Source organism: Hippocampus bargibanti, linkage group LG14 (genome assembly GCF_051943395.1).
Source record: "Hippocampus bargibanti isolate YZ-2025 linkage group LG14, ASM5194339v1, whole genome shotgun sequence".
Lineage (NCBI taxonomy): Eukaryota > Metazoa > Chordata > Actinopteri > Syngnathiformes > Syngnathidae > Hippocampus > Hippocampus bargibanti.
The window spans coordinates 12915352-12931629 of record NC_142747.1 but is presented as its reverse complement, the minus strand read 5'-3'; the positions used below and the strand labels follow the sequence as shown (position 1 = coordinate 12931629).

Sequence of the window (16278 nt, the reverse complement as noted above, 5' to 3'; positions counted from 1 at the left end):
CAATGCATTTTGCTGTACTTTGGTCTGAAAAGGTCGTGTAGGACCAAAAAGAGGCAGAAGAGGGTGACAAAGCTCCATGTAAGGAATTAATCAGCCTGTGGAAACGGCTGATTAAAACGGCGGAAACTTTTTAGGCACTTTAAGTCATTTTTATTGGTGTTTTGCATTTGACTAAAAATATCTATAATAATATGTTGGGTATTTTAGATGCTATAAAACGTTTTTCTGATGTCAGTTAGGAAACAAAAAAGTGACGTCGGTTGTCCTTTAAGCGCCTTTCAAAACTCTTCAGGACACTTTACAGTCACAGGATATTTTTTCACACGCGCCAGCGTTCGCTCAACCCGGTAGTAACAATATTGAGTTTTAGGACTACTTAAACATTCAATACAGCGTAAGAGTTAATTCCTAAATTATATGGGTCTGGAGTTATATGAACTTGAAATGAAGGTGGTTGTCCAAAATACAATGCAATACATACATATTGGTTTATATAACGCTTTAACAACAGCTGAAGCTGGAACAAAGTGCTAACATGTAAAAATAAGGAAAATGGTGTCCCTTGTGGAAGGAAAAAAACATTGCCAGAGGTCTGGCCAGCACTTTATCGGCATTCAAGCAAAAAAAAAAAAAAAAAAAAAAATTCGGGAATACCGCTCTACGTCATATTTTCAATTCCCAAATAAAATCGTGAATAGTGAATGGCAATGAATGAGTTAAAAAGAAAAAAAACTGACTCACTGCCATTCCCGAATCTGTTCGGGTTTTGGTTTTTCTTACGGGGCTGCCGATAAAGTGCTGGTAAGACCTCTTGCAATGTTTTTCCCTTCAACAAGGGGGCAGAAGTGCCCTTTTTTTTACATGTTAGCACTCTGTTCAATCTTCAGCTGTTGTTGTAGCGTGACATACATGTAAATCAACATGTATGTATTGTATTGTATTGTATTTTGTACAGCCGCCCCTATTTCAAGCTCAGATAACTCCAGACCCATATAACTTAGGAATCAACTTTTTTTCTGATGAAGAGTGTCTAGGGTTTCTTCTGCTGAATTGAATGCTTATGTCGTCTTAAAACTCAATATTCTGTGGGTCCTTGAATTTGAGTGAAAATGACAAAAACCCTGGCACTGGAGTGGACACATTTTTGCACATCGTCTGGCAGTGAATGAGTTAAGTTTGACCTATAAAGGCTTGCGTAATGCGGAAAAATAGTTGAGTTATCTCACCCAACATCCATATACATGTATATCACATAATATTTTACAGTTTTGCAAATGATGTGATTATGAATCATATTTTGTAATCCTTGGGAAATGAGGCAGAAATTTGGATCAGGATTTGTGATGTGTTGACAACAAAGTAAACGATACGCTTGCTGCATTGTTCTGAGCAATCTGTTATCTTTACATATGTTGACTGATGTGTTGATTTGTGCCCAGTGAATCCTAAAATCTTCACCTGCCCGCACATAGAGGAAAAAATATCAAATTGTAATCACAAAATGTGCCTCTGACAACAAATTAAACCCAAAGACAAACTCAGGAGTGAACATGCCTGCCACTCTCCTGGCTGGCATTAACTACTCAAGCTGCTTGCTGCGCATCCCGCTGCTTCTGTCAACTCAGTTGTGCTACAGCGACATTCCAGCCTCAATTAAAAAACATCACTTTTTTGTTTCCTAACTGACGTCAGAAAAACGTTTTATAACATCTAAAATACCCAAAATACGCAGTATGATATTTTTATTCAAATGCAAAACACCAATAAAAATGACTTAAAGTGTCCAAAATCTGCAAAAAATTGAGCTGCGAATTGCCCATTTTTAGAAAGTCCCGCCCCAGTTCGTGATGTCACGCCAAGATGTCTTGCATTGCTCGAGAATCAAAACAATGGCTTCAGATCCGGAGAATATGCTTTCTTGTTACACATCCAGTTATGAATATGATTCAAAAGCATACATGCAAAGAAGGTTTTCTTTGTCGTTTTGATGGCTCAAGACTGACATGTAGTGTCACAGAAAATGCAGAAGATGGCGGCAGAGCTCAGTGTAAGGAATTAATCAGCCCGTTTCCACAGGCTAATTAATTCCTTACACGGAGCTTTGTCACCCTCTTCTGCCTCTTTTTGGTACAACACGAAGTTTTCAGACCAAACAAGTACAGCAAAATGCATTGACATGATGGAAGGACTGCTACAATGTGTCCTTTTTTCAGTCAGGGGCCTTCCTTCAGTGACGTAGGGTGAGGACTCGTCACCAACTCTAAAACAAGACTTCCGGAATATTAAGCGGCAGTCTTAAAACGTAAAATATAGCTATATGCGGTGGAATCTTTGTAAAATACGCTCAGTAGAAGTCATTTGAAGCCATTTTACAAATTATGGACACAACTTGTCTTGAGACGTCGATTGTCCTTTCATGGAGCGCCTAACAAGCGAGGGGCGTGGATTTGTGGTGAGCTTTAACAAGGATGCTGATGTGAGCTTACGATCACAAAGATAAGGGTTATATATAATAATCTTCACCCCATCACAGTTCCACCTCCTATCCACTCATGGAACAAGACCCGCTCTAGAGCATCCATTCCTCCTCTCCCCCTCCATTCTCTCATCCTCTCAGCTGCTGAAATCTCTTCCCTCTCCCTCCCGCTCTCGCCTCCTCCTACTGCCGTCGGCGTGACTCCCTGAGCCAGCTCCCTTGACCAGTTAGTCAGCGCAGCTACTGGAGATGTCATATCCTGCAGAGAAATGCGTACGTGAGTGTCTGTATATGTGTGACTACGAGTGGACACAGATGGGAGCGTGACTGAGTCAGAATGGCTGCCTTCCTCTCATCATCGTCATCCATCGCTTCTCTGCAGCCGTGGAGCTGCGGCAGGTCGAATCGCAGCAGTCTCCGGAAATCATTGAGGTAACATGGCGTTAGAGGGTTTGAGTATCTGTACTAAAATGCATGTAGAATTTTCTATGCGTATGGTCCTTTGCAGCCATTTGTACTGTACTGGTATTCTGGATTGTTTGTGGAAAGCAAGCATCGACTTGAAGAGGCCCAGTGGGGCTGCAAACAATTTGCTTGCTCATCAGCATGTTTTTATGGTGTGCATCACAAAGGCTTATAATGATCACATGAACCAATCAAATAGCAGGAAGAGTCTTTGCATTTACACTGTCCCAATCACAGAAATAATAAGAACACTTTTTTTTTTCGTTTTCGAAGTTGGAGAAACATGGTGGTAGCCTGTGTTTACTTACTAACACTCCATTTCGTCCGACAGGTATACATGTGTATGGTTTTGGAGGATGGATAGTGTGCGCAAGAGAAGGTGGTCATCGGGTACGCGTGCCGTGGTGTTTCTTCATACGCTGGCCTTATCCTGGGCAGGTGATGTATGAAGTTGACCGCTGTCCATACCTATCAACCTAGACGTACGTTTTCCCTGTATTTTATACGTTTTTCATCATTTTGAATCATGTACGCGGTATAACAACTTTTATAAAATTTAAACAATATATATTTTGATAACACGGATCTTGTCTTACACATTTCGGCTCCAATCCGGATCGTCTCGGTCACTGGTAGCAAACGAGAATGCGTTCGTCAATTATTAATATTGTCACAGTTTCCGCGGTCATATGTATATATTTTTTTTATTGCTGCATATGGTCGATTATGAAAGTCACTTTCATAATCGCACAAAATCGCACATAATCGCACATTATGCTTTTTGAAAGCATAATGTGCGCATGCGCGGTGAACTGCATTTCCGCTTGTGTTAGCGTTTTTTTGATCACTTCAAATAATGTACGGCGTACTACAACTTTTATACGGGAATTGTAATCATTTATAAGGGCAGCTATTATGATAGCCAAGGTTGACAGGTATAGCTGTCACCAAAAAATATTTTACTCTTAAACTCTGGAATTCTCTTCCACCCAACATCCGCAATATTGACTCCCTCCCTATTTTCAAGGCTCACCTCAAAACCCACTTGTTTAAAATTGCTTTCAATGTATAGTTCTATCTGCTATTTTATTAAGTATCATTTTACTTATGGTTTTATTGTTATGTGATTTGTTTTATTGTTTTTATTGTAAAGTGTCCTTGGGTGTTTTGAAAGGCGCTTGAAATAAAATGTATTATTATTATTTAACCTATTCACTGCCGTTCACTTTATTTTCAATTTATTCAGGAATTGAAAATAGAACGTGGAGCGCCCATTCCTGAATTTGTTCGGGGTTTGTTTTTGGGTGCCGATAAAGCGCTTGCCATGGCCTCTGGCAATGTTTTTTCTTTGCCACCAGAGGGCAGTAGTTCCCTCTTTCCATGTTGGCGCTTTGTTCCTGATTCATCTGTTGTTAAAGTGCTATATATAAACCAATATGGATGGATTGCATTGTATTTTGGACAGCCACCCTCATTTCAAGCTCAGATAACTCCAGACCCATATAATTAAGTAATTTTTTTCTGATGAAAGAAGAGAGTCAAAGGTTTCTAACGCTGTATTGAGTATTCATGTACTTTTTCTATTCCTTTCGGCTTTTCCCTTCAAGTGAATCTGTGTCCTCCATCTTCAAAGGTTTGGTTCGCATGTAATCCTAAAATTCAATATTCTGTGGGTCTTGGAATTCGAGTGAGAATGACAAAAACCCTGGCACTGGAGTGGATACATTTTCGCACGTCTGGCAGTGAATGACTTAAGGAAAAAACAGGAAGAAAAACGAAACTTGCATTTCTTTTCCTGTAGGTGCTGTTGAACCCGGCCCCAAAATTGACGGACATCGTCAGACGGTGATGACATTAAGAGAAAACATGATACACAGGTTCAACTGTCATTCCGATGGTTGGCGCACGCATGCGCCCACTTTGCTAACCTGGTACCTCAACGGTGAGCAGCAGAAGCCGCGATCCCCTAAAAGAAGTCGGGGGATGCCCCCCCAGAAAGACTCTGAGGTCACAAGACTGAGAGCCGTGAACAACAACAGCACATTTTCCCTGCGGGCAAAAAAGTGGGACAGAGAGCTGGTGTGTGTGGCGCTCAATCCCAAATCAGGCGAGAGCTACAATGCCACAGTCACACTCAATGTTCAATGTGAGTGGCGGTGCATCATTTATTGACAGTATTTCTTTTGTTAGCGACTGTTTTACTTTTGCTCAACAAGCTAGTTTGCTACCTACCCTAAAAAAGGGTTATTAGAAATTGATGAAAAGGATATTCAGCCGTCATTTGTACTTCTTTGACGTTTCGCTCCTCATCCGAAGAGCTTTGTCAGCGAACTGAAGTTATGCTGGTACCTCTGGCCCTAAATATATATAGTATCCCAAATGGACAGAGGTGGCATTGCCAGACCTTTATCAACATCACAGGGACAATGCTAGTAGGCCTCAATCTGCAGTACATCTGCACCTAAAAGCTACCAAACACTCATTTGATGACAGTGAGGTTAAAATCTTTGCGAAAGAAAATAGATGGTTTGAAAAAGGAGTAAAAGAAGCATTTTTTGTAAAAAATAAAAAAAATAAAAACCCTTCACCAAATCCCCTTTGTGGGTTAAGGTTTAATTTAGACTGTGCTTGCAACAGGCTTCTTAAAGGACAACCGACGTCTCTGGACAAGTTGTGTCCATAATTTGTAAAATGGCTTCAAATGACTTCTACTGAGCGTATTTTACAAAGATTCCACCGCATATAGCTATATTTTAGGTTTTAAGACTTGCGCTGAATATTCAGGAAGTCTTGTTTTTGACTTGGTGACAAGTCCGGACGTGACGTCACTAAAGGAACGCCCCTGACCGAAAAAAGACACATTGTAGCAGTCCTTCCATCACATCAATGTATTTTGCTGTATTGTTTGGTCTGAAAACCTAGTGTTGCACCCAAAAGCCACCAGAAGAGGGCGTCCAAGCTCCATATAAGGAATTTATCAGCCTGTGGAAACGGAGGTGTCCACAGGAAGTCGCCATTTTGTGCCTCTTTTCTGGTGATCGTTTCTCCCCAATGTTGCCTCAAAATGGCATGGAATAAATTTTTTAATCAATTGCAAACATGTATGCTTTCCTCTTCAGAACTATTTGAATCATATTCATAACTGGAGGTGTAACAAGAAGGCATATTCTCTGAATTTGAAGCCATTGTTTTGATTCTCCAGCAATGCAAGACGTCTTGGCGTGACGTCACGAACTGGGGGCGGGACTTTCTGCCCAATTCGCAGCTCAATTTTTTTGACGATTTTGGACACTTTAAGTCATTTTTATTGGTGTTTTGCATTTGACTAAAAATATCATACTGTGTGTTTTGGGTATTTTAGATGCTATAAAATGTTTTTCTGATGTCAGTTAAGAAACAAAAAGTGACGTCGGTTGTCCTTTAAGTCGTTACCTCGTAGGCTTAGTCATGCTAATGAGGTGACACCAGAGCTAATTGGGCAATCAGAACCAGCCATAGACCATTAGAGGTAATCAGACAACAAAAGGGCTAATCAGATTAGCTTCAGGGAGTAGTCTAGGGCTCCCTCAACCCTAAAGCAGGGACCTATCAGAGTAGAGGCCTGGCACCGCTCCCTTCTGTCCATCAGAGATATACAGTATGTCGGGCCAGCATTACCAGCACAACTTTAGTTCACTGACAAAGCTCTTCGGATGAGGAGGGTAACCTCCGACACTTCCAAAGAAGTACAGATGACAGCTGAAGAAACCTTTTCATCGATGGACCACTCCTGTACAACTGAGAGCCTACACAGACTTTCTTGTAAATCATAACATATCAGTGGCATCCACTCATTTTTATTTTCTATCCTCCATCTTGTAGTTCAACCAGAGATCCTCAAGGTCAGCGCACACTCCAGTGAAACCTCAGACCCTGGCCTTTTGTTAGTCCTCTTCGCGTTGGTTCAGTCCAACCCGCCTGCTATCTTCACCTTGGCGGATCAATCTGGCGTACTGGTGGCTAACACTTCAGAAATCTTCGTCGTGGACTCGCACAATGACCCCTGGTTGACCAATCACACAATGAGAGTCACTCTCAGTAGCCTCTCAGGAAATATCTCGCTGAACGCCAGCAATAGTCTGGGCACAGCGCAAAGTAACATCACACTGGCAGGTCATTGTCTGAAACAAAATTACCGTCAACAAATGTTGGAAATCTTACATCTGTCTTACTCTCTAGAGTTCCTGCAATCTCGCGTGGAAGTGCCGATGCTTGGAATCGTAACTGGAGGCTCTATGGCTTTCATGGCCCTTCTCATTCTCAGTCTGATAGTCCTCTGCCTCATGCAAAAACCAACGAGCAAGTCTATTGGTGAGACACGAGTCTCTTGTGGATCTGTCACAATACCTGAGAAGTGTAACACACTTGAATTTTGTGTTACAGATGAGACAGCGGAAATTCTCATGACCAAGAAAAGGTAACTCAGACAATATAGTATTGTCCTAGACATGCTTGCGGAGTCCTTACCTGGCATGAAAATTAAGTTTGACCCATTGATGCCAGTGGACCAAAAATTAGGCCTATGGTATTTACATGTGGCATATTTTCTGCACAGTGACTCAACCAACCTGAAAATAGAGAGAACTTTCATCCCCAGAGAGAACATGTCACTTCCTTCTAATATGCAGCTGAATGACCTCAGCGCTTTGAAAAAGGGTAAGATTTAAACTCTCAGTAAGATTTTTAAAAAATGTGATACTGGTTGTAGATTACATTAGTGGTTGATTTTTTTTTGAAGGTACCTATCTGTTATTTGAACAGGGGTGTGTAATCGTTTTATGTCTATCTCATAGGGGTGTGGCATCATTTTACTTACTTCCTTCTGAAATTTGTATTACTAAAATATGCATCCACAGTATCACCATCGAGTAGATATACGTAAGCACAGTGGTACCTTCTCATCGACACAGTGGTACATCTACTTATGAAATTAATTTGGTTCCAGAAAATTTTGTAAGTAGGGATGCATTTTCCATGTAAATGCCCTAATCCGTTCCAAGCACCATAGAATTCAGACATAAATGTTTTCTAAAGCTTAAAATGCATCAATGTAATATAGTAGCAATAAAATACAGTAAAGTCTCGTTATATTGATATTCAAGGGAGTCCGAAAAAATATCGATATAACCGGGACTATCGATATATCCGACCCTGTTTGCATGTAATTTTCTCAGTGCGTGCATAGAAATAGTATCGATATATCCGATATCGATATAACGAGACTTTACTGTATGTGCAGTACACGTGACAATTAGATTACAGCACAATCAATGAATAACCCATTCACTGCCATTCCCAAATTTATTCGGGAATTGAAAATATGACGTGGAGCGCCATTCTCGAATTTGTTCGCATTTTGGTATTTCTTGTGGGGCAGTGTGGTGCCGATAAAGCGCTGTTCAGACATCTGGCAATGTTTTTCCATTCCACCAGGGGGCAGCATATGCTTTTTGTATAGCCGCCCCCACTTGCACCTCAGATAACTCCAGACCCATATACCTTAGGAAGTAACTATTTATTTTCTGAGGAAATAAGAGAGTCTAAGGTTTCTTACGCTGTATTGAATTTTTATGTGGTCCTAAAACTCGATATTCTGAGGGTTCTACAATTTGAGTGAAAATGACAAAAACCCTGGACACATTTTCACACATGTCTGGCAGTGAATGAGATAATGTAAATAATAAATAAAGTAAATAATGCATTTATATGACGGCCATTTAACTTTCATTTTTGCCGTTTTTAGTTCATGTTCTCTCTCAGAAGAACCCATACTGTATTTTTCCCATTTGTATCTTGAATCTGTTTTGTAAGCAGAGGAAATATTTTCCCATTGAGGCGTTTCGTATGATGAGATGTTAGTCAGTCGAAGTACCACTGGGTTCCCATTTATGATTTTCATCAAACTGTGCAAATCTCTTATATTCTTTACATTTCATCTTTTGCTGCAATGCTTGCACATGATCTACGACAGCGCGAGATAACGCCCACCATGTCATTGGGGGAGAGAAGAAGACAGATGAGGAGGCTGAAGATCTGTCCTTAGCTTATGCTGCCAGAGGTCAGGTTATTCTGATGCATTTCCAGTGACGTGCGGTGAGGTTCATGGCTTTTGAGGCACTGACGTCATCACAGTCAGATTTACAAACATATGAACTCTACAGAGTAGCTTATTCACCATTTGATTGGCAACAGTTAATGTGTTTTGTTTAAAATGTCATGTCAGCATTCTTTATATAAAGTGTAGCATAGAAAAAAAATAATTAAAAAAACATGATTATCGTGTACCTTTACTGATAAATTAAGTCCATGCGACGCTCCTTCTGAAGAAAGGCATCAATAACTTTCAGTTATTGATGCAACAGTTTTAAAAGTCTTTCTATTTCTTTCAATTGAGATATGTAATCCTCCATACTTAAAATAAGGCAAAGCAACACGAAAAAATGACTGGATGGTTGCACTTAACTTGCTAACTGTTTACTGTAGCTTTCTCTCACTAATTCACAACTCTCTCTAATTTATAATGTAAAGTGACTCTACATTATATACACCAGCTAAACTGTAGAAATGTAAGTGATTGAACACTTTAATAGCGATATGCACAGGGAGTGCAATGCGGTCTCACTGCAGAGCAAGCCAGCAAAGTTAGCATAGTGATTGCGCAATCCATGGTGAGGCTCAGCCGGCTGCTGCCTCATCACTTGTCTCTACTTAGTATTTGAATGGTAAATGTGAAAATTCAGCGATTTTGGAAAAAAAAAAATCCAAAAACGGTGAAGTTAAATGGAAAAAAACCTTAAAGTAGAAATCACTAAATAAATATAACTTTAATTTATTTTTTCATGTGATATTGCCATAATGACAGGTGAGGCACGGCCTCACCTGCCTCCCCTGACTGCACGTCACTGTGCATTTCCGTACACGCATGTAGCTGTGTGGTCATTTCGATAACCATCCAGTCTTGTCTCACTGCTACTCTCAGGCTTTGCCAGATATCCAATGGTGGGCTACATCTACAAGGTAAATAGCACAAGCAGTGAGGAGATCTGGCTCTGACTTAATCTCAAAGACACCTCGCAAGTTATACGACTGCATGCATGACGATTCGAACGGAGACAGTGCGACAAGTTCTTCATTTGTTGCTTCATTTGTCAACATGTTGGTTCAAAATCTGTCGTTGGATCACACAATATTTGTTATTTTTTATTTATTTTTTTGCTTTATGTTACATCCGGGTTGAGTGAATGCTGGCGCGTGTGGCTGCCGCTGCTCACCCGCAGAAAAAATATCATGTGACTGTAAAGTGTCCTTGAGAGTTTTGAAAGGAGCTTAGAAATGAAATTTATTATTATTATTACAAGCTATCGCCATTTCAACAGTTGTATTGGTAAAACGTGTGTGAGCTCCAAAACTGACTTGCAGTCCCATCTGTGCTCATTATGCTCATTGTGTTCACTTTTCAAACGGAGCTCCTCTAAGTTGACATGGAAGGGGAAAAAAACCAACAACCTTCCCTGATAAAGCTGTATTTATTGATATTTGGAAGGGAAGAACTTTATTCAAATGCATGTTTATGTACTTTTGGGTCAGTCTGGTGACTGTGGCTGCTAATTGAGACCACGGTATGCTTTGGCTTATTTAAAAGCAATAACTAATTTTATGGCTTTTTATTTAATGGGAATTTCATAGAAAAATTCAATTAAACTTGCCCACGATTAAAAACGTTCAATATTTGTTGCGTTCATGTACCGGAAATATAACTCGGAAGTACATAAATGGGCATGAAGAAAACAATGCATTATCTCACGATCTTTGTGAGATCATGCATTTTGATAACTGCTAGGGAATGCCGATGTTTTTTTCCTCTTTCATGTCACCCTAGGATCAAGCTCTGTAACTTTCCTGCTATTTGAAATGGAATGCCTTTTATTCTGCTATGCACAATCCAGAATCTCTCAGATAACATATCGTGTTTGAAATTTTACAAATACATTTGATGCAAAAAATGTACTTACATGTAACTTATGTACAAGTTTACCTATGAACGTGTGTTTGTACGTGTATTACCATGAATAAAGTCATCATGAATATTTCTTCTCTTACCGTGGTTCTTCTGGCATCCACGAGGGGGTGGTAATGAAATGCGTTTCTGGTACTTGTGAAGTGTTGGTGATCGGTCCTGAAATACAGTATCCAATGTATACGTTTTCTCCGTATTTTATACGTTTTTTAATCATTTAAAATAATGTACGGTGTACTACAATCTTTATACGGGGAAAAATATTTTTAAAATTGGGAACCGATCTAAGACCATTTTGGCTCAAATCCAGTTCATCTCAACTGCTAGTAGCCAACGGCAATATTTTAATCGCTCCGTACGGTCGGATTTATAAATGCATAACGTGCACATGTGCGGTAAACTGTCTGCATTTACGCTCGTGTTTTTTTTTTATCATTTCATATAATGTGCGGCGTACTACAAATTTAATCCATGAATTGTAATCGTTTTGTAAGGGCAGCTATTAGCCAAGGTTGACAGGTATGCTTATAACTTTTGTACGGTAAACCTTGTTGATTACAGTATACGTTTTAATGCTAAGATAGCAACTATAAGATCTGGTTGAATGACTTTTGTGGACATAGATGAATACGGGCAGTGTTAGTGAGAGGCAGCACCAGGTGCTGTTTGTGGCTCACAAGGTTTAGAGATGCAGCAGTTCAGACAGGAAGCTGCGCAGAGTTGTGGGTTAACGTAGCGACTTCCTGGAGCACCTCTGATGCACTTGCCAGGTAATATACTGTTTCAACAAAAGCGAAACAATATTTAGAACTCTGCGGTATTAAGTTATGGAAACTCATATTTATTGACTTTTTTTATTGAACAACTGTGTGTAATGATTGGGTTTGATTAGTATTTATTTTCATCTTGTTTTCCTTGTGTCCGTTTGTTTTTCTGTTTTGTTATTGTGTCCACCTGTACTTGTCTTCCCAATCTGTTTTGTCTACCAATCAGCCCCCTCAACCACTTGTGTTCTTGTGTTCCTTATTGTTTTCTCATTTGGTTTGTATTAGGCTCTGTGTTGCCTTTTTGTATATTTTAGTCCATTGTTCTATAGTCTTACCTCTGAGGCGGCACAGTGGTCGACTGGTTATAGCTCATTGAGCTCACAGTAAAGAAATGTACGGTTAAATTCCCGCTCCAGCCTTCCTGTGTGGCTATTGCATGTCCGGCATGGGCCTGCAAGGGTTTTCTTTTCATACTCTGGTTTCATCCCACATTTCGTCAACCTGCCTGGTAGGTTGACTGTACATTTAAAATGTTCCCTCTATGCAATTTTGAATGAATATGATTATATCTGTGTGCACCTTGCTTGAGTACCAGTACAGAATGTACACCGCCTACTGTCCGAAAACAGGTTTGGCCCCAGCAGGCTTGCGACCTCCATGAGGATAAACAGATTAGAAAACAGATGGAGGTCACCACTGCTATCCTCAGAGGTTCAACTAAGTGACAAAACCATTTTAACCAATGAGTAGAATGTACACATTTTTGGGGAGTATGTAATCAGAAATGAAAATGCACATTGAGTAAAGATCCCTTAAAAAAGTACATAAAGTACTTCCTCCCCAATTGTTTGTACTTGTCACCAAGCAGTAGTGCCATCAATGCTAATGTTAAAAATGAACCGCCTTCATTATTGACTTATCTGGCTGTTGTTCACTTGCTCTGCCTCTCAACTAACCTGGTGAAGGCAGATAATTGCTGGCCCACATTGACAATCTCAGTAGGTCGTGGGTCTGTCTAGACCTGTGACGCTTTAGCTGAGTTAGCTAATCACACTCTCTTCCTATTCACATTCACCTCAAGACAGAGACAAGAAAAAGCGACAACACCGGGAGCACGACTGATCTACATTTTATGGTGTGTATTATTCATGTCAATATTGGATTGTGTTGAGCTTATAAATAGCTTTTCAGTTAAGCTTGGCTTTGATTACATCTTCTGATTTCATATTCTCCTGAATTGCATTTCCCCACAAAAATCCTGCTAGAGGTGATAAAATGCATTTTCGCTGAGGTTTAAAAAAAAAAAAAGTGTTTTGACAGGATCACGGCACACCTTTGTTGTCGGTGCACTCAATGAAAACATTTCACTCTTTTTACCAGCACAACTCTGATGACACAATGAAAAGCAGCGTTTTATCTTCTTTTCTGGTTGTTTGGACACTGACCGGTAATACTTTCTTGTTATATCATCATTCATAGTTGGAGACATTTTATTGCATTCACATACATTCTTTTGGAATTCTCCCACAGTGTTTGTCTGCTGTGATGAAGGTAAGGTCCATCCAAGGGCTGGAATTTGTTTCTGAAACTGGCACTTCATGAAAAGGCGGCGTATGGTAATACATGATGAGTTCAGTCATGTTTTATATTCCTCACAGGATCAAACACAGACATTCAAGTGAAACCTGGTCCTACAGAAATTACTATTTTATGTGGCGTAAAAAAAATTGTGTCAAAAGATGGTAAGAGAGTAACATTTCCTTTAAAATACGAAGATGAAAACTCTGGCGAATACGAATGTGTGGATGAAGCGGGAAAACCAAGTGGACATAAAATATTTGTGAAGTTCAGAAGTAAGTTCCAAGTCTTCTACTTAGGACTTTTGACTTTGATTTATGACCATGTAACCTATAAATGTTGAATTATTGCACAAATCAAAGTTATAAATTCAATGCGGAAACACACAAGGTGGCTTTGTAAAAGAGTGCAGGTATGAACTTACCTGCCCGCAGTCCAAACCTGCCTCCCATTGAAATTAAGTAACCAATTAAGAAGTGTAAGAATTCGACAATGGCTTGTGTTGTCCAACTTGATGGAAAAGTTGTGGGATTGGGGGGGGGGGGGGGGGTATGAATTTATTCCAATCTCAGAGTTTTACAAGTTGATACAGTGATTACATGTTTTATTATTATTTTTTTAAATACAGCCTGTGATAACTGCGTGGAGTTCGACCTTCTGTCAATATCAGGTCTTGCTTTTGGAGATTTAATAGCAACCATTGTGCTCGAAGTGGCTGTCTATCTCGTCGCATCACAGACTCATTCCTATCGGATCAACTCTCCACACAGAAGTAAAATTCTCCACTGTATCTGTCCCAGTTTGAAACATTTGTTTTGGATAGGATGAACAAGTTCAGCTTTTGGGGAAACTAGATAAATATTTGTGCTGGGGGAAAAAATGATGTTTTTGTTTTAGTCTAGTAGACACCCAAAACAAAATAATCTGGATCCAGATATATTTTCTAAGTACTGTATTTTCTGGTGTATAAGGCGCACCCAAAAGCCTTCATTTTCTTCAAAAGATGACCCTGCGCCTTATATGTGATATATGTGAAATTATGCCACAACATAGTGCCACAACAGGTCTTGCAACTACTGTCAGTGGCCACTGACTCCATTTCCCCTTGTAGAAGTACTGTAGTGCCTAACCCCAGCCTATACTGTAACGCCTTATAATGTGGTGTGCCTTATATTTGGAAAACATATATATTTATATATTATATTCAGATTTTTCATTCATTGAAGGTGTCTTTTTATAGTTGGGTGCGCCTTATACAGTGAGACCTTGGCTTACGAACTTAATTGGTTCCCAGACAGAGTGTGTAAGGCGAAAAGTGTGTATCCCAAAAATCAATTGAATGAATGCAAACACTTGATGAAAATGAAATAATAAAAATCCAGTAAAACTTTCCAGTGGAACTTAGAAATGTTAAACACAAAGCAAAATTGATCTTCCTGGTTTGTGCTAAATGTATTTTTCCTTTTAGATGCTGACACAAAACACCTTATTCCAAATGACACACGGAATAGAGTCTCAAACGCTGAGTACCAGGAGGTAAAATGAATCTCAGAACGCTAACATATAATTTTCTCATTGCTAAAATGAAAAATAACCATTATGCTTTTTCTGTTCTTCCCTCAGCTGAGACTCGCAGGTCGTCGTCGAGAAATATATGATACCCTCTCGAACAATTGACAACCTGCAGGCCCGCCCTCAGAAAATATTGTCAAGCCATGAAAGTAAAACAATCAGTTCTTGAGTCCAGCTTTATAAAAGTGTCTTTTTCCACATTATATAAAAACATTCTGTATATCATGATGGTAATAAACATATCAGACATTGGGATCATACATTTTTGAGAACATCAACCATATGTGCTGTGTATTAACCTGACGCAATTCACTCTGTAATGCCTGCCATGCTATATTACAGCACTAATGTTTTCACGGTAATTCATTCATAAAAATGGCCTACAATTAAAAATGTCTGCTTTCTCGTGAATTTATTTTGTCGTGCAAAATTCAACAGTTTGGTGACTTTCCCCTGGGTTCTATTTCCATGTCTCGCTCAAGTCTGCCGTCACGTGTAATTTTATATTATAATGTTATAATATTGTGCAGGGACGTAGATTGACACAGACTTTAGTAATGTTATTTTTGCAGACCTGTGCAAGTGGGTGTGTTTGTGTGTGTGTGTGTGTGTACATGTTTGTGCTACAAAAAATGCATTTAGCGCTGTTGTGGGCGTAAGCAAAGCTGACTTGATCTGCCACCAATTGCAGCACTCCTCTTCATTGCTGGGGTCCTCTGAATGGAATCCTCTTCACAACGTTCCTGCAAACCTTGGCATTTATTTTACATTTACGGACTTGAAATGAATGTCAGCAGTATTAAAAAAAATATACATGTAAAAATAATTTTTAAAAAACAGATAAATGACTCAGCCTTGGTTTCAGCCTTGTTTTCTGAAAGTAGTACTGTAACATGAAATGCTTTTTATGTCCACTATGTCCACTGAGTTATGGTCAACTCGGTGATCGAACATCTTTTCATACTCACTCATCGCTGATTACCGTATTTTCTGGTGTATAAGGCGCACCCAAAAACCCACTGACACTGCGCCTTATATGCAGGTGCGCCTTATATGTGAAGTAATATTGAGCCACAACAGGTCTCGCAACTAATGTCATCAACCAATGACTCCATAACCCCTTAGAAGAAGTAGTCAGTAACCCGCGCCTTTACTGTAGCGCCTAATAATGTAGTGTGCCTTATATATGGAATACTTTTTTATATTCATGTATTATGTTTGGAAAACATTTGTCATTAATTGAAGGTAAGCCCTATACTCCGATGCACCTTATATATGGAGTAAGTTTGAAAATACACCACTCATTGGGGGTGTGCCTTATAGACCGGAAAATACGATTGTTAGAACTCAACTAGTTTTGAACA

The 16278-nt window shown here is 39.6% G+C and overlaps 2 protein-coding genes across 6 annotated transcripts; both read left to right on the top strand.

Moving 5' to 3' along the window:
* Positions 1-2541: 2541 nt before the first annotated feature.
* On the top strand, positions 2542-11055 carry tmem25 (transmembrane protein 25). Of its 4 annotated transcripts, none has more exons than XM_089014490.1 (9): positions 2544-2908; positions 3273-3379; positions 4743-5087; positions 6803-7075; positions 7160-7291; positions 7364-7397; positions 7536-7636; positions 8952-9038; positions 9960-11055. In XM_089014490.1, exons 1-9 carry the CDS (start codon positions 2814-2816, stop codon positions 10031-10033), a joined length of 1248 nt encoding a protein of 415 aa, XP_088870616.1. In that variant the 5' UTR covers positions 2544-2813; the 3' UTR covers positions 10034-11055. The 4 variants fall into 4 exon arrangements, with proteins under 4 accessions (XP_088870614.1, XP_088870616.1, XP_088870615.1 ...); XM_089014489.1 differs by having other exon boundaries at positions 2547-2908; positions 6803-7093; XM_089014491.1 differs by having other exon boundaries at positions 2867-2908; positions 3273-3423; positions 6803-7093.
* Positions 11056-11535: 480 nt separating this feature from the next.
* On the top strand, positions 11536-15498 carry LOC148888361 (T-cell surface glycoprotein CD3 delta chain). 2 transcript variants are annotated; one of them, XM_089013798.1, is made up of 8 exons: positions 11536-11767; positions 12850-12899; positions 13145-13211; positions 13295-13315; positions 13423-13617; positions 13971-14114; positions 14811-14878; positions 14966-15498. In XM_089013798.1, exons 1-8 carry the CDS (start codon positions 11755-11757, stop codon positions 15017-15019), a joined length of 612 nt encoding a protein of 203 aa, XP_088869924.1. In that variant the 5' UTR covers positions 11536-11754; the 3' UTR covers positions 15020-15498. The 2 variants fall into 2 exon arrangements, with proteins under 2 accessions (XP_088869924.1, XP_088869925.1); XM_089013799.1 differs by having other exon boundaries at positions 12846-12899.
* The last annotated feature ends 780 nt before the right edge of the window (positions 15499-16278 follow it).

What these genes read in the sequence shown, in the direction of transcription:
- tmem25 (XM_089014488.1), top strand. Translation starts at nt 2,814, where the DNA reads ATGGCTGCCTTCCTCTCATCATCGTCATCCATCGCTTCTCTGCAGCCG. An exon ending in GCTGGCCTTATCCTGGGCAG is followed by an intron (nt 3,380 to 4,742) that starts GTGATGTATGAA and finishes CTTTTCCTGTAG; the next exon opens with GTGCTGTTGAACCCGGCCCC. An exon ending in CCTCAGCGCTTTGAAAAAGG is followed by an intron (nt 7,637 to 8,951) that starts GTAAGATTTAAA and finishes GATCTACGACAG; the next exon opens with CGCGAGATAACGCCCACCAT.
- LOC148888361 (XM_089013798.1), top strand. An exon ending in CGACTGATCTACATTTTATG is followed by an intron (nt 12,900 to 13,144) that starts GTGTGTATTATT and finishes TCTTTTTACCAG; the next exon opens with CACAACTCTGATGACACAAT. An exon ending in GATCAACTCTCCACACAGAA is followed by an intron (nt 14,115 to 14,810) that starts GTAAAATTCTCC and finishes TTTTCCTTTTAG; the next exon opens with ATGCTGACACAAAACACCTT.